The 20,708-nt window shown below is 53.3% G+C and overlaps 6 protein-coding genes across 6 annotated transcripts; 2 read left to right on the forward strand and 4 right to left on the reverse strand.

The window, feature by feature from the left end:
* Positions 1 to 210: 210 nt before the first annotated feature.
* Positions 211 to 3,245, reverse strand: NECHADRAFT_67950 (uncharacterized protein; the record flags this gene model as incomplete). The annotated part of the gene is made up of 2 exons (XM_003051881.1): positions 211 to 1,088; positions 1,254 to 3,245. 2 exons carry the CDS (start codon positions 3,243 to 3,245, stop codon positions 762 to 764), a joined length of 2,319 nt encoding a protein of 772 aa, XP_003051927.1. The 3' UTR covers positions 211 to 761.
* Positions 3,246 to 6,375: 3,130 nt separating this feature from the next.
* On the reverse strand, positions 6,376 to 7,845 carry NECHADRAFT_59709 (uncharacterized protein). The gene is made up of 2 exons (XM_003051882.1): positions 7,561 to 7,845; positions 6,376 to 7,508 (listed from the first exon to the last, which is right to left on the reverse strand). Exons 1-2 carry the CDS (start codon positions 7,840 to 7,842, stop codon positions 7,032 to 7,034), a joined length of 759 nt encoding a protein of 252 aa, XP_003051928.1. The 5' UTR covers positions 7,843 to 7,845; the 3' UTR covers positions 6,376 to 7,031.
* Positions 7,846 to 8,708: 863 nt separating this feature from the next.
* NECHADRAFT_92396 (uncharacterized protein) lies at positions 8,709 to 9,285 on the forward strand (the record flags this gene model as incomplete). Its single annotated transcript, XM_003051441.1, has 2 exons — positions 8,709 to 8,843; positions 8,914 to 9,285. The coding sequence occupies 2 exons, from the start codon at positions 8,709 to 8,711 to the stop codon at positions 9,283 to 9,285; spliced, it is 507 nt and encodes a 168-aa protein (XP_003051487.1).
* A 207-nt stretch (positions 9,286 to 9,492) lies between these two features.
* On the reverse strand, positions 9,493 to 12,219 carry NECHADRAFT_67958 (uncharacterized protein; the record flags this gene model as incomplete). The annotated part of the gene is made up of 3 exons (XM_003051883.1): positions 9,493 to 9,883; positions 9,940 to 12,055; positions 12,130 to 12,219. 3 exons carry the CDS (start codon positions 12,217 to 12,219, stop codon positions 9,663 to 9,665), a joined length of 2,427 nt encoding a protein of 808 aa, XP_003051929.1. The 3' UTR covers positions 9,493 to 9,662.
* Positions 12,220 to 12,809: 590 nt separating this feature from the next.
* On the reverse strand, positions 12,810 to 15,243 carry NECHADRAFT_67962 (uncharacterized protein). The gene is made up of 2 exons (XM_003051884.1): positions 14,736 to 15,243; positions 12,810 to 14,688 (listed from the first exon to the last, which is right to left on the reverse strand). The coding sequence occupies exons 1-2, from the start codon at positions 15,045 to 15,047 to the stop codon at positions 12,913 to 12,915; spliced, it is 2,088 nt and encodes a 695-aa protein (XP_003051930.1). The 5' UTR covers positions 15,048 to 15,243; the 3' UTR covers positions 12,810 to 12,912.
* A 586-nt stretch (positions 15,244 to 15,829) lies between these two features.
* NECHADRAFT_37808 (uncharacterized protein) lies at positions 15,830 to 18,634 on the forward strand (the record flags this gene model as incomplete). The annotated part of the gene is made up of 3 exons (XM_003051442.1): positions 15,830 to 16,494; positions 16,549 to 17,269; positions 17,321 to 18,634. 3 exons carry the CDS (start codon positions 15,830 to 15,832, stop codon positions 18,632 to 18,634), a joined length of 2,700 nt encoding a protein of 899 aa, XP_003051488.1.
* Positions 18,635 to 20,708: the final 2,074 nt, after the last annotated feature.

Below are 20,708 nucleotides of genomic sequence, written 5' to 3' on the forward strand. Positions count from 1 at the left end.
CCAATTTGTGGAGGAGGGGTGGGATCTCCTTGGGTACGTGGACTTATGAGATGCTATCGACTAATTAGCATGTACTATGCGACGCCGTCCACATTGACCCCCACATCCAACACCAACGATGTTGGATCCGGGCAGTGTCGAGTGTCACGGAGTGGGTTGCATCTTGCAGAATGCGGGACAGGACAGGCATGCGAAAGGGGGACGGTTGCTGACACGGCAATAGGCCGCCGGACTGGCACTCTGTGCGTGTCTCTTCTGTATATCATCATGCTGCTGATGCTGCTGCTGAGCGTGGTGTTTCTGATATGTATCTGCTGATCTGATAGATCTCCCTTGAGCGTGTGCGTGCGTCTTTGTTGTATCCAATCTTCTCAAAGCTGCAGCTCCTCGTTCAAATCATCCTGGTCTAGAAACGACAGAATAGCCAACCACATATCCTCCCTGCATCTAACCAACAAATAGAATACCGCAATGAATGCCATGACGCCGTAGATGATGATGGAGTTCCCAAACGCCTCCCAGAGAACTCAAGAAAAAAATTGCGTAAGAGATGGAATCCAAGCCTCCTTCGTTGTGAAAGCCATTACAATTCTCATGCCGGCATCATAACCAAAATGCTATCAGTCTCGACCCATCTCGTGCTGTTGAACCAACCTCGTCACATGTCAGTCATGGTTCACACTCTATCCATCTTTCAAACTCATAATGTCTGTCGTCTAACCATTTCTCATGTCTAATGCTCGTCATCGTCAATCTTCCATTTATCGTACTTTGCGGCGTCGGCTCATCTTGGTTCCGATACAGCTGATGCTGTCACTCGGAGCAACGCTGACAACGTCATCTTCCCATGCTGCATGGCTGCTGCCCGCGCCGCTCATGGGGAGAGCAATGTCCTTGGCGGCCATATAGCTCTGGGCCTTGCTTGAATAGCCCGTATTAGGGTAATCGCGCCCCGTGGCCATCCGAGGCACACCGTATTTGCTGGCAGCCCGACTCCTCGGCATGATATCTGCGATATCAGGAATATCAGGTATCTCGGGGACTTCAGGGACCTCAGGAACTTCAGGAACTTCAGGAACTTCGTAAACCTTGTGAGCTCGTGGTGCCTCCTCAGTGAGAGGATATCGTGAATGTTCATGAATAATACGACCTCGTGGTGCTTGGTAAGGGTCGGGAGCTCTAGTGGTCGTGTAGTCGGGAGCTCGTGGCATGGGCCGGTCGAAAGGTCGTGGCACTTCAGGCGCCTCAGGCACTTCGGGTGCCTCGGGAATCTCCGTCTCGACCTCGGGTCGATGGCTTCGTCGAGGCGCTCGTGAGGATGGGCGTGACCGGGCAGAGACATAGCTGCGCTCGTCGTCGTAGGTCGCTCGACGGGAGCGTGAGTGCGACGACTTGGGCGCACCGCTGTGACGAGATCCCGCATGACTGCGGTGATCATCAGCCAGCACGACCGACTTGCGGCTGGTAGGCGCTTCGCTGCGGCTGCGAACACTCCGCGCCTTTTCTGTCACAGGGGGTCTCGAGGACCGACGAGTTCGTGGCTCAAATCCATCGTCGGGGGGAGGTCGTGACGCACGTCGGCTTCGAGTGTCAAAACCATCATCGGGGGGAGGTCGTGACGCACGTCGGCTCCGTCTATCAAATCCATCGTCATGGGGAGCTCTGGATGAACGGCGAGTGCGACTCTCATAAACCTCGTCAACCTCTTCAACTGAGGGACGCCTCGATGGGTGTCGGCTGCGCGTCTCGTATTCCTCCTCATCTGGAGCCCGGCTTGGGGACCGGGCCCGAGAGTGAGCAACACTCCTGGCAGTGCTCTTTGCGGTAGTGCTCTTCGCCGCAGTGCTTTTTGCGGCGATACTCCTGGCGGTGCTCTTGGCGGTACTTTTAGCGACACTTCGGGCTCTGCTCCTGCTCCTGGCGCGAGAAGGCTCGGTCCAGGGGTTTTCTTCATGAGGATATTCTGTCAGATACTGCACGGGAGGCCGCTCTTCTTCAGACTCCTCGCTGCTCTCGTCTTCGATGTAACCAAGCCTCCTTGGTGGATAATCATCCGGATGAGACATCTTTCGAGGTGCATAGTCCTCTTTATACATGGGTTGCCGGAAAGGGTATCCGTCTGGGTATGGCATACCCTCGTAGGCGCTGGCTGCCCGGGATGGGAGGGCCTTTTGAGGGTACTCGCCGCCACGAAGAGACGTCCTTGGAGGATAATCGCCGTATACCGGTCGGCGCTCTCCTGGATGCATGTTGTGAACCGATTGTGCCTTTTCGGGAAAGGTAGAACGGCGTGGCAGATTGGGGGGCTCAAAATCCTGTCGGGGTTTGCGTTCTCGTTCCTTAGCCGCGTTGCTCACAAAGCCGTAAGTAAGGGCTGCACCCGCAGCAACGCCCAGGAGGGCACCGACAACAGTAGTGGTGCTAAGGCCGTTGTTGTTGGAGCTTTGACGAGGGGAAACCGACACAGGGTCCGTCTCGTCACGGTCAGCAGCTCGTTGAGTCATCTCGGCAGCGGTAACAGTGTTGGGGCCGTGTTTGGAGGGTGACTGGCGAGGCTGAAAGGGGGATTGATTGTTAGAGATAGAAGACGAGGAAGAACGGGCCTCCGTGATGGCATGGGAATGGGACTTGGAGCGAGTTCGAGTATAGGTACTTTTCGTATGAGTATAGGTGCTTTGCGAATGAGAGTAATGTGTGGATCCGTTGTAGGTCCATTCGAGAACACGGCCAAAGTGGTCGCGATGGGACATGGGTTGCATGTAGACGACCTGGATGGTGTTGCCGTCAAGGTCGCGAACAGTTGCTCGCGTTGGGGTCTCACCGCCGTCGAGGCCCAAGCGAGGCTTCAGGCTGTGACCGCCGGGATAGGCTCGGTCATCGTTATTTTCGATGTACAGCCACGGTTCTGCGGTGAGAGCAGCGTCGTGGAATTCGACTACTGCAGCCGGGGACGGGGCGGCGAGGACCAATATCGAGAGCTTGACAGGCTCAAAAGGATGGGTAACCTCGCGGATCTGCAGCACTGGCTGGCCGCCCTGTTGTTCGTCACCACGTCCGTCGGTTAGGGCTTTGCGTTGTTTGCTTGACTTGGCACTTCCGCCCGGGATTCCATAGGTGATGGTTCCAATCGACGAAGTCTGTTCGCGGTCGGCAGCCAGGAAGCGAAGACCAAGGGTTGCGAGGATGGCCGAGTAGAAGGACGATGACGATGCCAGGTGCGACACCTCAACAAAAGGTAGTGTCATGATCTCTTATAGAGTCCGTAAAAACAGCCAGGACTCGATCGGTTGCCTGCTTTCAGGTATCCGCTCGGGTGCCTTGGCCGGATTGGATTTGATGGAACCTTGAAAGGCTTGAAAGTCGAAGGAAAAAAATGATGGACTGCTCCTGCTTGACTGGCTGAACAGGGAGGGGGGCCTGGTGGGGAGACAGAATATCGGTCAAGGCAGGGCTGAAGGAGGATGAGTAACAAACAACAAAAGAGAAGAAACCGAGGACCGGAGAGTCGAAAAAAAAAAGGCAGATTAGAAACTGGCAAAGTACAAGGAAATATCCGTAATAAGAATGAGGCAAAGAGGTGCTAAGTAGACCGGAGAGTCAGGAGAAGCGAGTGGTCGGGCGAAGTGGCGGAGTAGGCGAGAGAAGGCGGTCGAGAATGAGAGGTAGGGATTGAGAGGCGAGATGCGAGAATCAAGCTGTCCCCAATCGGTGCCCCGAGGTGAATGACTTGGCAACTGACGCGGTAGGCCGTGAAGGGAACCAAAAATAATGATGGATCCGTAATTCGGAGCTTGCCTTGGGCGAATGCTGAGCTGTCCGTCGTTCGCTTGCCTGTCGGGCAATTGTTATGACTCCTTTGACACCCAACCTGACTGAGGTTGGATTGATCAAGGGTGCAAGACGCTGAAAAGGGAGACGAGGGTCCGCAGTATCGATCGACCAGTACCAGAGGTTGTCCAGAGATTCACGTCGTCCCGGGTGTATATGTAGGAGAGAAGTGCAAAGGGCCTTATGTGCCTGGTGTATGCGCCAGGTTGCGAGTGATTGTATGTTAGATGCCCTAGTGTAGGTAGGTCCAGATGTTAGGATGGATATGCCTGGGTATCCAAGTCCGAGGGTTTGTCTCTGCGTTAGGTAGTTTGTGAGTGACGATGTTTGAATGTTTGTCGCTGCGAGATGATAGGAGCAATTGACGGAGCAATTGCCCAGGGGAGCTGTGGGCTAGAGACTCTAGAGACTCCGTGAAGAGGAGAGAAGAGTCGGGGGAGACGGGAGAGGGAGAAAGGTTGGGGGATGAGTGAGAGAAGAACCGAGAGACAGAGGGTGTCGTGAGGACGGGACCATGGATGGCGGGCTACGTGCTGTTGGCCACTCCCACTGATCACTGAGGTGAGCTGCTGCTGATGTACCCAGCTAATGCTAGGTCGCTGTAACTGCCGCTGCCAGACGGTGTTGGAGCTGGAGCTGATGCGATCCAATGCGTGCGTGTCTCAGCCAGCCCTCCCGCCGCGTCTCATAACGTCCCCATTCTGCATCTCTTGTGACTGTGGCTCTGTGACTCGTTGACATCTGACCCTCTCGCGCTCTACCGGATCCATCCATAGAGGGGCCAGAAAGAGGTATCCGGTATAGCCCCCTGGCGTGAGCGTGGGCCTTGCATCACATCGCATCACATCACGCTGGAGGGTAGGTACCTGGAGACAAGTGCGTGGCTAGTGCTGTGCAAGAACCAGGAAATAGGGCATTGTGCGCTGCAAACACGCACCGAAACCCTCTGGAATTGTGCACTTGTGCAATCTTGACTGGTACCTGAGGGCCTTGGGCTCAGTGTGTGTGGGTATGTACCTTGAGTTAACAGCCCGCTCGCTAGCCCCGCGCCATCCGGCAGCACCCGCCCATGATCACCCCTGAACCCTCCAAGTCTTGTATCCTGGCAAGTATTTGCTTCCCTGTTTGCCCCTCGAGTTACTTCCTGATTGCTCCCTTCGATGCCAGAGAAGCAGATGACTGTGTATCAATCATGATACACTGCAAAAATAGATGAAATCTTATGTACAGCGTCCAGGAGCGACTTGTCCCGACTCGGTACCTGCAGCTAGAGGGGGGCATCGTGCCATGAGAGGGTGGTTGGGTGGGCGGCGAAAGGCATTGGACCAGACGATGGGATGGATGGATGGACGGTGGATGGACAGACGGATTCGGATGATCCAGAGCTCCAAAACCCTCTAAACCTGCCATGGCCTGGAATTCCCTCACATCTGATAAAACCGCCTCCGCGATACAACTCTGCCTTGTCTCTTCTCGTGACCATGCAGCCAGACTACTCCAGAGTCATGGCTCTGATACCGTTCCCCCCTCATACCCCTCTTTCTGCCCCTCCTTTTGCTCACATTCCGATCATGATGAGGAGGACCGCATGCCCGCGGCCAGATCAAGCCAGCACTAACCACCTCCCTACCTAATGTCCAGCCCTGTTGCATTGGGAGGATATGATATGCTACACGCAGTACGTACTCGACAACAACACAAGATGGTGTACTATGTACGATCATCGGAGAATAGCTCGTGCGAACTGATCCAATGACTCTCGGTCGTTGATGCGTGACCACGTCGAGCACAACGGCTGGACTCACGGCCGCCGGGCTCGCTCCACCGGACATCCACCGGCGCCTCCACCCCCGGCCTGTACCGGCCAACCCCGGGCCCTCGGCTACCTTATCAACCCTCACATTGGATAGGATAAGGCCTCTCTGTGCTTGACCTGGGCCATTAGACTGGCTTTCTCGACAATAGGACAAGAGCCACCTCAGGGAATGCCATCGCGCAACAGACGCCGCCTCACCAGCCTCCTCTGGTCGCTTCATTCACTAGCCCCTTCTTCCCTTCATCGAATGAGGATCGAATTCACTGTCCTTCACACCTCACGCTCGCGTGGGGGTGTTTTATTCGATGACCATCCTGTAAGAGTTGGATATGCGAACCTCGCGAGACCCAGTAAGCGTTGAATCCCAAGATCCACCATCGACAGACTGGACGAGAGAGCCCAAGGCCCTAAGCAAGCCTGTCGTGGCAGGAGTATTACGACTTTTCTTTCTTCTTTTGGCTACAAACAAGGCAGACCAGACCTCGGCATCGTCAGTATCACGGCATAACCCTTGAGCTCGAAGCCCTGTATCCATGTCTCATGCGTCCATCACTTCATCCCCTCCCACACTCTCACCCCAAAGGTCGGCGCGCCCACGCGACCATTGTGCGGGGCATCTTGGTGCTACACCAGCCGTTTTGGGCCTGCCGCGTATTCGCGGCTGGAGCGGACTTCACTTGGCTGGCCTCATAGCCTCGACTTTGGTTCATAATATCATGTACGTTTGTGTAACATGGAAGTGTGCACTTCATTACTACTTGAGTAGTACCTTAAGATGGTATATTGCCTCCTCCATCAGATGACTTTTGCCCTTCAACTGTCTTGCATCTTGTCTGCCCTTCCGTCACGGGCTCACGGAGTACCAATCAGCCATGACTGTAAATCAGGCCGAATCATGAACGCGCCTCACGTGTTAAACCACTGCCATCCGCTATAACCCCAGCTCTCAACGCAAGCCCGTCCCCGCATCTGAAAGTCTAGATAGGCGATGTAGACTTCCAGGTGCTTCGTCCATTGAAATGCTATGTGGTTAGATCGTGCAAGTACCCAGGTCTAGCAGCTCAGATCTTCATCCAGACAAAACAAGCATCATGCAGAAGGGGAGGAAAAAACAGGGCAGACATGCAAAGAAACAGTGCAAAAAGGACAAGAGGAAGGAATGGGCCAGGTTGAAATGACCCATCAAGACGACATTCACGTCTTGGACCCGTTGTTGAACGCCCCATGTTTTGGTTGCAAAAACAAGCGACAGCGAACACCCCAGGCATTCCAAGTCAGCGCCCTGCCGTCCCGCCCCAGCGACGATGTTGTATCGCCGCAGGGCGAGCCGACATTTGGCGTCTATCGCAGCATCCGGCCCCCAGGCCGTCTCATTCGCAGCTCGCTCTTACATGATGTCCCAGACATCCTCAGCCGCGTGGCAGAACTTGCTGCAGGCCACACTGGCTGACAGAGAGTAGTTGCTGATGGAGATCTTCTCGTCCACGAGCGAGTCGGCAAAGTTGTCCTCACCCTTGGCCATAGCACCCACAAACACGCAGATGCTCTCCTTGGGGCCAACACTCTCGACATACTCACGGACTCGCACGAGCTCCGAGTCGAAGCTCAGTGTCACCTTGCGGCAGTTGGGGGGGAGGTGATCGGTGATTGGGTTCTGGATCACACGCAGCAGCTTCTCGTTGGAGTTGGTGGAGCGGATAGACAGCCGGTGAAGAAGCTGCACCATGAGACCGGCGAATCGCTTGAAGGTTCGGGGGATACGGACTGAGGGCGAAACCTCGATCAGCACGCCCTTGGCGGTGTGGATGTAGATCTGGAGCTTTCCAGCCTTGTTGATGGGCGAGTCGAGCAGGGTCAGCAAACACTAAGAAATGGTCAGCATGTTGAATGCCGACTCAGGGAGCCAGAGTTGAAACCTGGTGGGTGATATCGGGTCGGGCATCACTGATATCCCGATTCATCTTGCGCATGACACCAATGTGCTCGTCGCTGTTGAGCAACGAGTACTTGTCCTCGCGGTGCATGCCATTGCGGCCGGTGCCGCCGTGCGACGCCTTGTACGTCTCCAGACTGGCATTGGACAGGACGACGATGAGACGCTGGGAGTCCTTGTCGGTGGGCGGGATAGGTGTGTTCTGTTCCGCGACCAGTTGGGGGAGCGCAGGTGGAGGAAGAGATTGCGTTCCTGATAGGGACATGTTAGTAGTGGTCTTTCAACCCAGCGGTGTGTTGAGTACTTACTAGGCCGCTTCACTCCAGTTCGACGCTCGGGAGAAGACATGTTGGTTGAGGTATGAAGGTGAATTGGGAGGTAAGATGGATAATGGTTTGCCCGATGATGACTCAAGAAGTGTTAGCGGGAGTGCCTGAGACAAGACGACGAGGTGGCGATGGAGAGCAAATATATAGTTGGAGCAAGTATGCAAGAGAGGAAAGAAGGAAAATCAACGCAGAGGGAGGAGGCGGGAGAGTACCTATGAATCGATTTTGTTGAACCCTTGACAAAATCTTACCAGCTAAGAGGAAGAGGGACCCCACACTAATTGAGCCTAGAGTTCACGCTCCAAGCCTTCGGATCGCCGGCTGTCGGCGGTTTACTCTCCGAATGGTGGGGGGCACGTGCCTTAAGTCTGACCATGGGCTTAGAAGATGAGAGGAATAACGAATTGAGGGTTTTGGAATGCTCGGTTTGTTGTTATTATGGAAATATAGTTGAAAAGGGCTGACTGCGAAGAGCCAGAGTTAAAATTGTGTGTGCGGTCGTAATATCCTTGGGACAATTCGCTTCCGTGTTCGTAGCACGTGTGAGCTGCTGAGGTCTCGTGAGAGCCTTGTCCAATCACATCTGCGCCCTCGCTGTTGCGATTTTCGGTTACATAAGCGCTATCATCCGCACAGCCTCGAAGCTTATTGGCTGCCAAATTTTAGAACAGCCTTCCATTCCTGGTGCGAGCTATCCAAAACGACATCTCGCTCTGGAGACCAGCAATTGAGGGATTGGCTACGCCTCTGGCCCTCGAAAGGATTGACTCGACATTTATTCGATATACGAGTCCTTCAAGCCATGTCTTCTCAAGTCGCCAAGGCCGCGCGCCGCGTGACGCACGAGCTTCACGGCGTCGTCGTTTCGGCTGGTCTCATGGAAAAGACTGTCAAGGTCCGAGTTGGAGGTCAGAAGTGGAACAAGATTGTCAACAAGGTGAGCTTTGCTGCATACTATGAATAGCCTCTGTGCGTCTGAGTGATGTTTTGCTGACCATCTTCCTTAGTGGTTTGCCGACCCCAAGCACTACCTCGTCCACGACCCCAACTCCTCTCTCCGAGCCGGCGATGTTGTCGCCATTGTCCCCGGCTGGCCGACCTCCCAACATAAGCGACACGTCATTAAGCACATTATCGCTCCCTACGGCACCCCCATTGAGGAGCGCCCACCCGTGCCAAGTTTGGAGGAAAGGATAGCAGAGCGTGAAGCTAAGAAGGCCGCCAAGGACGAGCGGAGGGCAGCCCGGAGACAAGCCGAGGAGGACAAGCGACAAGAGGAGAAGAGATTGGAACTTGAGAAGAAGGAGGCTAAGCGTAAGGCTTGGGAGGAGGCCCAGCAACAACGCAAACCCCAGACTTCAGCGAGCGATGTCGACTAAACGGCCGAAATGTTGGTGTTGCGAGTCACGGTGGGATATCGGAATTCGGCCTGATGAGAGAAATGTACAACTCAGGCATGGCTGTGGGTATGAGATCAGAGCCAGGATGGGAGTAGCGGGCGAAAAAATCACGCCCTGTACGATAAATGACATTGGATGAGGAGTGGTCATGCGACGGAGAGTCGTTGCTAAAACAAGTGTACCATATAAAATGACATAGTAGACATTCAGCCTGATCAGAACACTAACGCCCATATCCTTCGGCCGTGACGTGCGCATCGTGGAATCCAACGTTGCCCGCGACTGCGCCATTCCCATGCGAGCGTGGTCTACCCACACGTCTAAGATACATGTTGTATACAAGGCCGGAAAGCAGTTTAACCACCCCGTTCTCCAAACTCTCTTGCCCAATCTTCATATTCTTTTAATCCAGTCTTACTAACGCTGGGGCGGATTGTCGACAGACTCGCCTCAAAATCGATGAGCTGTATTGGACGGATCTCATCCATCGTCATGTGCAACAAGGCCTCTCCCAGAGATCGTAGAGGTCCCATGGCCGCGTCCTTGGCTAGTGCGGTGATGTCCGAGCCCGAGAAGCCTGGAAGTCACAGAGTGTTAGCTGGCGTCCAACTGTGTCAAGAAAGTTCTACTCACCATCTGTTAGGTCTACCAGTTTGAGGATATCCTCATTCGACAAGTCGTGTTTTTGTTCGCCCAAGAGCGTTCGGAGCTGCGTCTCTCGAGTTGTTGGCTCGGGGAGGGGGATGTACTGGCGTCTAACAAATCTTCTTCGAGCTGCTTCGTCAATAGCCCACGGCAGGTTGGTTGCAGCTAGCACCAAAACTCGGTTGGCATCACCCTTTTCCTTTTCCTTGTCGCTAGTCTCTCTACCCGCAGCTGCTCGCTGTAGGTCGCTCCACTGGATGAGAAACTCGGTCTTGATTCTCGTAGTGGCCTCATGCTCTCCGGACCCTGTCCGTTGAGATAAAAGCGAGTCAATCTCGTCGACGAAGATGATGCTGGGCGCTAAGGTTCGAGCGAGCCCGAAGAGAGCTCGTACAAGCTTTTCAGACTCTCCCAGATATTTGCTCGTCAAACTGCTAGCAGAAATCGAGAAGAATGTCGACTTGGACTCAGTCGCAACAGCCCTGGCAAGCATCGTCTTTCCAGTTCCTGGTGGCCCGAATAGCAACATGCCCCTTGCCGGTTCTCGAAGCCCCATGAAAAGGTCTGGTCTCAAGAACGGGTATACAACTGTCTCGCGAAGAGCGTTTTTCGCTATCTCCAGACCGGCCACATCACTCCAATGGACTTCATCCCCCTGCACAACGATGTCGTTGAGGATTTGTTTGGCTGCATCCTCGTCAACGCCAGGAGGCAGATTCTTCAAAATCTTTGCCTTCTTCTTTTTCCACTCCATCATCTCGTCGGAGTTCTTTCCAGATTGAGACCCATCTGAGGAGCCTTCTTGGGTATCCGTCTCAGTGGCTGTCTCTTTTGCCTTTGCTCGTCTTGACCTTGAGACGGATCGACCTGTGTCATCCGCCGACGCGCTCGAGGTCGAGACATGCCGCGTTTTTCGTTCACGTCGACGTGATCGTTCCCTTTTCTCCGGAGTTGGTTTTGGCGGTTTCAAAGCCCTCCCGGATCTCTTTGGTGCTGGACTTCTGCTCGGATATGCGTCCGAGACACTTCTTCTCTCCGATGTCTCTCCGGAATCGTCAGGGGTCTCAGCGCCGTTTGCCACCTCGTGTCTAGACACTTTACGGGGTGATGACGACACCCCAATATTGTCTCGGCTGCTCGTAAACCGTTCGGACCGACTTGTGTAGTTGTCTGGGGAGGGCAAATCCTGATAGGATAGTGAATTGAGAGCACTTGATGCCGCAGTAACGGACAACATGGAAGGGCGTGCATAGCAGTACTCGTCAGAATGACGCGTGGAGCTCGAAGACTCCCCATTGAAATCATTCTCCCTGGGTACCACCAGCCTTCTTGAATGACTGTCCCATTGCACTGGGCCTGGTCTGCGAACCTGTTCCAAGGAAGCGCGAGAGCTTGGGCTTGGGGTCGCCGGACCCGCCTCAGGCTGACTACTTCTCAGAAGTCTGTCCTTGGAACCGAGGGCGCTCCATGCCAAAGTCGCAGCCTTGCTTGGCCCTTCAGCCGCAGGCCTTGGGGTTTTGCGAGATTTGATGGGCCTGTCGCCTGGCCTTCCTGAACGCAGGGTGGTTCTCATGGTATGCTTTTCGGGACTTGGTGACCGCAATGTCTTATTTGGCCTTGGGGGTAGATTCGGGGGTAGATTCGGGGTGTTGGGCGACGATGATCTCGGCAGCGATGATGAAGATGCGTTTGGGTCAAGATATGCGCTGGGTCCATCCACGATAGCCTGCTCTGATGAAGTGCGCCGGGGTTGCGATGGACGATGTGGAAGTGACGGCCGCGATAATTCAGAGTATTGTACAGCGGGTATCGTGCCTTGTCCTATGGATCCCCGGCCTCTGTCGTTGTCCGGAAGGCTGGGTCGTTTGATCAACTTGCCACTGGGCGGAGGTGGTGATAGCGTCTCTTCTTGCCGCGATACACGCAGCGCCTCAAGAAGATCGATCCGCTCCTTGCATTGCAGTTCCAACTCTCTCAGGGCGTCCTGCAGCGCCTTCTCGGTATCGGTGCGCACGCTATATGATGGAGGTGCTCGGTTCGCATGATAATCGTAGATCTGGTCGAGGGCACTCCTCCAGTGCCGCATGGCCTCGCCCTCACTTCCCTGAATTCGCCAGCCATTGTTAGAGTAAAGTCAAAAATGCCGAAAAGTCAAAAACACCAAACTTTCGGTCGTACCTGGCTTTCATAGTAGACGGCAGTCGAACAACTCAGGTAGCTATCATCGTAGGTTTTCTGCAGCACAGCCAGGGCCTTGTTCCGTAACATGGCTCCAGCGGCAGGGCAATACCATAGTAGCCCAGAGCGTAGCCCTCGTTGCGCTCAGTCCGCCGACTGTTTTTGATGTTTGTCGTTGTCAAAAACAGGCTCTGGGACAGATGCCGAACGGTGGATACGCGCTTGACGGAAATCCCGAGCTTTGTCAGCCCAATGAGTTGGGCTGGGAAAATCGCGCTTCGTGACCGGGTCGGGGTGTTTCCAAGGGCTAGGTGTGGTTGAGACTGGCGATCAGGAGCCTTCTCGTGTCCGTGATGGTTGAAACGTGATGGAGTTGGTCGTTGTACTTCGTACATGGCAGAGCAAGTAAGTCGGGCAGGCGGTGACGTAGTCTCGCTCGCACTGCCCACCCCCGTCGCAATCTGTCGTGGCGGGGTACTTATTGCTCATTGCCAGCCTCATCCGGAAATGACAAAGTTCTACTAATTTCTGTTCTCGACGTCCCATGCTGCAAGTGCTGAAATGTTTCAGAGAATATCACGCATAGAAATTGACCGTTACTGCTTGCGTGGCAGCCAAATTTGGAAACCTTTATGGAGCCCTGCTCGCCTACAAGAGATGCAGCTAATCGTCCGAATGCCAACAGGCGGCTTGACCGTACCATTATTATGGGGGCATTTGTGTAAGAGAGTGATGGAAATCTAGGCCTTTTAGATAATTACATGCCACCCATATGCTGCCGGTTTATGACAATAATACACGTATCTCGGCTGTGGTTCTTGGAAATACGGATCGAAGCCGCCCCTCTTCTTCCTCGTCATCCGAATCTGCAGAGTCCTCGTCTTCTTCCAGAATCACCTCTTCAAGCTCCTCAAAGTCATTACAGAATTGTTCCGCAGCTTCTTCAGTGACTTGTCGAGCCAGTTTCGAGTCCTGAAGATGCTTCAAGTTCTCCATAGCATCCATGAGCGCGGATGGTAGGAAGTCATCCAGGGTTTGGCTCGCCTGGCCAAGCAGTTTCTCGTCCAGCGGTCCAGCATCTTTGTCCTTGTTCTCTTCAAGAAATGAGAAGATGGGGTCAAGACCCGACCCTTTCCGGAAGAAGTTGTACTGGCTGACGACTAGCTTTTTGGCCTCCTCCTCTGATTTACCTTGAAGCTGTTGGGTCCTTCGTTGGGTGAAGTCGAACGGCTCTAAACATGCTGTTGCAGATGAGATGCAGTTGATGAGAAAGATTGCACCTTTTTGATCCTTCATAACCTTGGCCATATTCTCACACCCTGCCATAAAAGGCTCAAACGCTTCTGCCAACACATTCTCAAACTCGCTCTCACGGTCCTCCGAAGCAGATAGAGAGGAGTCATATGTCTTGCTGATAGACTTGAGTTGCTTCAATGAGTCTTGCAGGAAAGCAGGGGGTCCAAGGTCTGAAGGAGCATGCTGAAATTCTCCTTGCAGAGTGGCAATGTGATCCCTAACCAATGCCCGGAACTGGCGAAGAGCCTCCGTCTCAAGACCCTCGACCAGCTCCACCAAGTTGGTGTTTGGACCAAGAGTCTTCTGGAATGTGATGCGGTAAAAGTTGATGAGGTTTGCGAGCTTGTAGGCTGGGATTGTCTCTTCGTTCGACTGGATGACTTGTTCCATCCGTTGGCGAAGCACACGAGCTGCGCCAGAAATATCGCGGTCCACCAAATCGTTCAATGCCTTTAAAGCGTTGAAGTCGGCCTCAACCTCATCATCTTCCGCGATAAGGCGCCAAATCTCAGCATCTCGACCGGATTTCAAGCCCTTTGCAAGCTCCTCACCCTCGGCGACGAACAGAACCTCCAGTGCCTCACGTTCACTGACTGTTGCTGAATGGATCCAGGCCAGCATGTCACCCACGTACCGCAGAGGGTCATGCGCAGTCATGTCGATGGGCTTGACTGAAGGATCCTCAGTCCCTGACGGGGAGCTTCCTGTCAGGGCGACATAGAATGAGTCTGAAAGGATTCGTTCTCGTGCTTCAGAAAAGAAATCTAAGCAGTTCTGGAATAGGGAAGGCCTTTCAGCAAGCACTCTGAGGGCCCGTCGAATTGACGAGTTCATTTGTGGATTCTCAAGGTTCAGCGTCTTGAACTCTCGCTGTATCCACTTGTAGAGTTTCTGGAAGCCAAGGTTGATGTTCTTTGACGTTTGCTCCATCAATTCCAACCCCAAGGTTTGTTTTTCGAAGCCAAGCAAGATCTCGCAGTCCTTGCTGATCTTCTTCGCTTTACCCAATGCTTCAAAGAAACGGTCATCGACCGGTTCGGCGGTCATGGTCAAGGCCGCGATCTCACTCTCAGACATGATGAAGTGCTTCCTGAAAGCGCCTAGAAGGTCTTGCTTGACTTCGATCTGTCTCCTTTGCTCTAGAAGCGATGATGCTTCGGAGAGCGCTGGTGTCGTTTGCTCATGAGCTGCAACAACATGACTCTTCATGTCCTCATAACCGCTGTTTAGTTTGTCGATAGTTGTCTTGATGCGCCGGAGTTGCTATAAATAGGTTAGTATTAATCTTCCTAGGGATGGAATAAACCCACCTCAGCGACACGACCAAATTCAGCGATGACTTCTCCGTTGCTGTCAATAACTTCTTTTTGCAGGTCCAGCCGCACTCGTCGGCGAGTCTCGGCGTCATTTTGGATTCCTCGTTGGTCAAGAAGAGAGAGAGCGTCCCTGAACTCAGTATCGGAGTGTGTCGTCGATAAGACACTTGTAACTTTCGATGCAAGAGGAGTTAAACTTTTTGGGGTTGATGGAGTTTGGGGATAACTGTCTAGAGAGAGAAGTCCTGCACTAGAGGCGTCCCTTAAAGGAAGAGTCTTTAGAGACAAGGGGCGATCTGACGACATCCTGCCAGATGGTGTTCGGGATCCTTCTAGTCACCTGAGCTGAACGAGTGAATGTTCGACAGATGCTACCTCATTTCGGGGCCTTGATTAGGACGAACCAAATGATTTCACTGAAAACAAATTAACGTCAAGGATAGTGACCCGGACCCGTTAGGGATGGAGAACAAATGAATAACATGGGCTTCGCATGTAAGAGACATCCTGAGTGCAACGGTGTCGTGAGTGTGAGTGAGGCCTGGAATGGGCAGGCGGTGTGGCGCAAGCTGTGGGGTCTTATCGGTGATTGTCCGGCAGAACCCCCTCACCGCTTTGTAGCGTCATACCTGCGACTGTGATGCCTGGAGGTGTTCGAAGTCCCAATTCATTCATTAGACTGCGTGAGGAGCGGTCGCCTGGTATTTTGTTTCAAGATCTCACAGTTAATACTTTGTCAGGTCTGCTCTGAGCCTGCTTTTACAGGATTCTCTGTTTCGTCTGGTGTTCGGTATAGGCATGTGCTCCCGGTCACGCTTATCCGGGTCACCTGGCTCGTGACCATTCGTTTCGATAACAACGCTGACGGTTTTCAGGGCGAGAAATCTAGCTTTTTACCTTCGAAACTGCTTTATCTTCGACTCTGTTTACGCATCACCGCCGAGATTATCGACCCTGATAACTTCTTCCTTCCCACCTCTGATTTCATTGAAATCGTGCCTCGACTTGCCTTGTGCCGACCTCTATCACGATACTAGGGCGACATGCCCACCGAATATCATCGGTGATTTATTGCCCCTAGGGCCACCATGACTTCCAATATGTTCTCCCGTCTTAAGTCCCCTACGAGGGAGAGCCGATCATTTTACGAACAGCTGCGTTCCCGAGACGATGACGAATACGACCCTGGTCTTGATGAAGAGAATCTCGGACACCGGTTTGATGGCTTCCCGGCCGAAGAGCTTGGTATTAGCGATAGTCGCATGACAGTGGAAAGCACGGCCGTGGACCCGAAGGGCAAAGGCAGAGCTGTATCTCAACCTATGCGAAGTCCCAGCGGGCCGACTCCGAGATGGCATTTGAATGACGATGAAGTCGACAATGACGTTCCTGCGTCCCTCTTGGTAGAGCCGAACGAAACCGACAACATACCACCAACAACACCAAGGCGTTCAGGTCGGCCAGCCAATAATCGGATCCCATCAACGGCAGGGCCGTCGTCAGCAAGGTCAAGAGCTCAGTGGGAGGCGGCAACCGCGCAGCAGCCCCTACACCCCGACGACCGTTATGGAACACCCACGGGGCCGCAGCCACTCCCCGTGGCCAGAGGAACGATAATGAATAACCCAAAAGAGAAGGCACTCTGGCGATGGGTTAACACCTCAAATCTGGACAGCTTTATGCGGGACGTTTATGACTACTACGAAGGAGGCGGGCTGTGGTGCATATTGTGTGGTAACGCGTTGTGGATTCTGTAAGTCAATTGTCTCGCACTGATGAAAATGCTGAGGCTGACGAGGTGGTACAGGGAGACACTGTTCGTTGCGGTGTTGCTGACATTTCTGGGCCAGTGTGTCGACTATTCTAAGATCCCCAAGAGTAAATCGTTGGGTGAGGTTGTCGTTCCGCAATGTACACGGAAAATATCTGGACTCTGGAGTTTTGGGATTTGGCTCTATGCCTTCTTCTTTATCTGGAAGTGTGTGCAGTACTGCGCAGAGATACCCCGTCTCATCCACATCAGGGAGTTCTATCTTCACCTACTGGAGATTCCGGAGCAGGATATGCAGACAGTATCCTGGCAAGATGTTGTCGCTCGGATAATGGCTTTGCGCGACCAGAACCCGAAGACGGCGAGGAATGTCCCTGCAAGATTACAGCAGTTTATTGGCAGCCAGTCCAAGGAGAGGTTGGACGCGCACGACATTGCCAACCGTCTGATGCGAAAGGAAAACTATCTCATCGCCATGATCAACAAGGACATACTGAATTTGTCCTTGCCAGTTCCATTCCTTCGCGGTCGGCAAATGTTTTCCAAGACAATGGAGTGGTACCTGCATTACTGCATCCTCGACATGGCCTTTAACGAGCTGGGCCAAGTCCAGCAAGACTTTTTACGTTCAGACCGAAGGCGTTTGCTGAGCCAGAAACTGAAGCAGCGGCTTCTTTTTGCTGGTGTTCTTAACCTTGTGTTTGCGCCAGTTGTCTTGGCCTATGTCATGGTTGTCTACTTCTTCACTTATTACTATGTAAGTTGCCTCTTCGGAATCGCATCTCGGCAGAGCTAACCCCATTTGCAGGAATATCAAAAGGACCCCAAGCAAGCGGCCGCGCGCAAGTACACATCTCTCGCAGAGTGGAAGTTTCGCGAGTTCAACGAGCTTCCACACATCTTCTACGAGAGATTGCACATGTCGTATCCCTTCGCGACTCGATACATCGACCAGTTCCCCAAGCGGATGACGGAAGATATCGCCAGAAGCATAGCTTTCATGTCAGGAGCAATTACCGCCATTCTAGCACTTGGATCTATTCTGGATTCCGAGCTTTTCCTTAACTTTGAGATTACCAAGGACCGACCCGTGCTCTTCTACTTGGGTGTATTTGCAGCGGTTTGGGCGATAACGCGCGGTATGGTATCTGAGGAAACCTTGGTCTTTAATCCTGAGTATGCTCTGCGAAATGTCATTGAGTACACACATTACATGCCAGACCACTGGCAGGGGAGACTTCACAGCTTCGAGGTGAAGCAAGAGTTTTCGGAACTCTACAAGATGAAAGTGGTCATCTTCCTGGAAGAAGTGATGGGTATCATTACAACACCCATGCTGCTCCTCTTCTCGTTGCCCAAGTGCAGCGACCAGATTGTCGATTTCTTCCGCGAGTTTACCATTCATGTCGATGGATTGGGCTATGTGTGCTCGTTTGCGGTGTTCGATTTTCAGAAAGGCCCTGGCAATACTGGACAACAAGCAGCTCATCAGGACGTCCGCGAGGACTATTACTCCACGAAGCACGGCAAGATGGCCGCATCATACTACGGTTTCATCGACAACTACGTCATAAACCCCAAGACGGGAATTCCAGGACACCTGCCACCTGGTTCTCGGCCACCATTCCATCCTCCTCCAGCGTTCCCAGGGCTCAATTCTCCGACGCTGGCGGCAGATATGCAGGGCTCGCACATGGGTCGGGCGGAAACGGGACGGGCTCGAAGTCGGGCTCCTGCCGGGCGAGGACCACGAGCTGGGCCCGCGATGCCTCAACCCTCGCCGATGGCGTCCGTGCTCCTAGATCAGCATCACCAGCCTGGGGGGGCCAACACCGCTGCGCGTAGCTTGTACTGGTCAAGGCATCCACGGGGCGGATACCGCGGGGAGAGCCAGATTCTCGAGGAAACAGAAGGCAGCAGTATGAGACGTCCTGGAGAAGATGACGAATTGTACGAGCCAGGTGGTATGTTGGGCGAGTCAACATGGGAGACGTCCCCAGCGAAAGGGGTGAGCCGGGAGAACAGCGCAGCCAACACAGACGAGGCTGAGGCCGGAGTTCTGGGTCTGATCTATCAACTACACCAACCACAGAGGCCTCGCAGAGGAGGCGGCATGGTTTGAATCTGGGTGTCAACATTCAGTCGATAATGTTTGGTTAGGGAGTCATATTACTGTTATTCTTGATGTGGGACGGGCCGGCGTATCAAGTCACTTGCTGAAAGATCTCCTCTCCCAAGTATCCTGCTTCTTGAGGAGAAGGGTATGCAAGTCGCTGTCGATTCTTTCTTTTCCTTTTTGCCTAGATGCGCTTTTTTGATTGCATACTTGCTTCTTACATGGGGCCGTGGGACCTTGATAATGTTTCCACTCTGGCCAGGGCTACACTGGCTTACTGGGGTTGCAGATGGCGTTTTTCTGGAGACAGGAATATGATATCCAATGGGCGAGGAAGACTGGTAAGGTACACGTTGAATTGAGTCTGCATTGGTGATGAAGATTATATCATCTGATGGTTGGCTTGTCTGACCAAGGAGTCTCGAAGCAGGGTTGAAGATGTCCACGCGCATATGTGACAAATCCGCCCAAGTACCTACATACATACATACACCGAGAATAATCCAGACTGCGGGTTCGGCTCCGAGTCGCAAATCCGGGAGTGTCATTGAGGTGTGGGCAACAACAGAGCCCGGCCTTGAGCGGCGAAGCGAAGGAGCTCGGCCTTTTGAGACCGAGGTCGGCGACTTGAATGTTGCAACGCCGAGGCCGAGACGGTGGAAATCAAGTGAGGATTACGTAGAGCAGAACCGTCGATTGAAAGGGTAAAAACAAAGCGATGGTGTGGTGGAAACTTAGGTCAGATGAGAAAGGGGGCAGATCTGACGGACACGACGCTACTTTCTGTAGGTTTGATCATGAGAACGGAACCAGCATGTCGGGTCAAACCGCGCAAGGGAAGGAAAAGCTTGGATTTCGTGGAATCGACGTGGAAAAAAGAACAAAGATTCCAGACCAGACCCATGCGCTCAGTCACTGATGAATACCCGTGTGTGGCGTGCGGCAGATAAGTAGCCGGCCCCTCGGGGATGGCAGTCAGTGGTTGGATTATTCCCTTGCTTGGGTGGGATGGAGAGAGATTGATTGTGATCCCGTACTGATTGATAACCTAATTTCACGGAGCACGACCCCTGTTCAGATGGCCTCCGCCCTTGGCAGCCGGGCTGTGCATTTCCCCCCTCACTGTCCAATCCTTGTGAGGGGAGGCTTTCAGCTCTCCGGGGCTACATGTGGCTTCGGATGGGGACCGACACCTTGATGTTTGCGCGAGTTTTCGTTTTTTTTTTCTTTGAACTTTTTTTGCGTCTCGGTTTTTGGCCTGTGAGAGGTCGCCTCGTCTGTAGGGCGGAGACGGTCAAAGAGACAACTGATGGTTACGATGGGCATGTTTTTGGACATTCAGGGACCTATTTTTTAGGCCTCGAGTACGAGTTACTTCCTGGATGGCTAAGCTGTTTTTTCAGCAAAGCATGATTGTCGACGTGTTAGAAGAGGTTGCCTGCACATGGCCTGCATTGTCTCGTGTTTCTCCAATCCAGGAACATCGCGATATCATTCTTGTTTGTTGGTGGAGTTACTTGGGCCACAAGTGAAAAAGGCAGGGTTGTGGGGGCGGCCGCCGTTGTCCATAGTCTCAAGCTTCTTCTTCGTATTATTTATGATTGTGCTTGGATTTAAGAAACTGATCGACATCTGCTTGTTTTGTCAAGCCCTCTCTTTGTCTCGAGATATCAATGCCCACCGGACGGACGGCAGGCGGCTGGCAACCCGCCTCAAGATATGAGACTGTCGGCCGTCTGGCCCACATCGAACAAGCAAATTGACCGAGTTTACGTACAGCCATGAGTACCGAGATGCCCAAGACAGGTCTTTGAGTGGCTACAGGTCTGTCTAGTGTGGCCATTGTGCGGCCAAGGCGCGCGTGCGCGCGCTGAGAGGGTAGAGCTCCAGCTAGAAGAGCCCTGAGAAGGCCACTGCAGCTAGGATCGATATAGGGCCTGCTAAACTGGCAGGGTCTCCGGGAGGCTGGGTTGGCACCTGATGAAGAAGGCGGGTGGATAACGTGGGTGTTGTTGATCCTTGTCGTTGGGACGATGAAGCAAACGGACTCTAGCATCCGGTGACGCCTCGTGGCCAGTTG

Source organism: Fusarium vanettenii, assembly GCF_000151355.1.
Source record: "Fusarium vanettenii 77-13-4 chromosome 4 genomic scaffold NECHAsca_3_chr4_2_0, whole genome shotgun sequence".
NCBI lineage: Eukaryota > Fungi > Ascomycota > Sordariomycetes > Hypocreales > Nectriaceae > Fusarium > Fusarium vanettenii.

What these genes read in the sequence shown, in the direction of transcription:
- NECHADRAFT_59709 (XM_003051882.1), bottom strand. Translation starts at nt 7,842, where the DNA reads ATGTCCCTATCAGGAACGCAATCTCTTCCTCCACCTGCGCTCCCCCAA. An exon ending in GACCCGATATCACCCACCAG is followed by an intron (nt 7,509 to 7,560) that starts GTTTCAACTCTG and finishes ACCATTTCTTAG; the next exon opens with TGTTTGCTGACCCTGCTCGA.
- NECHADRAFT_67962 (XM_003051884.1), bottom strand. Translation starts at nt 15,047, where the DNA reads ATGTCGTCAGATCGCCCCTTGTCTCTAAAGACTCTTCCTTTAAGGGAC. An exon ending in AATTTGGTCGTGTCGCTGAG is followed by an intron (nt 14,689 to 14,735) that starts GTGGGTTTATTC and finishes ACCTATTTATAG; the next exon opens with CAACTCCGGCGCATCAAGAC.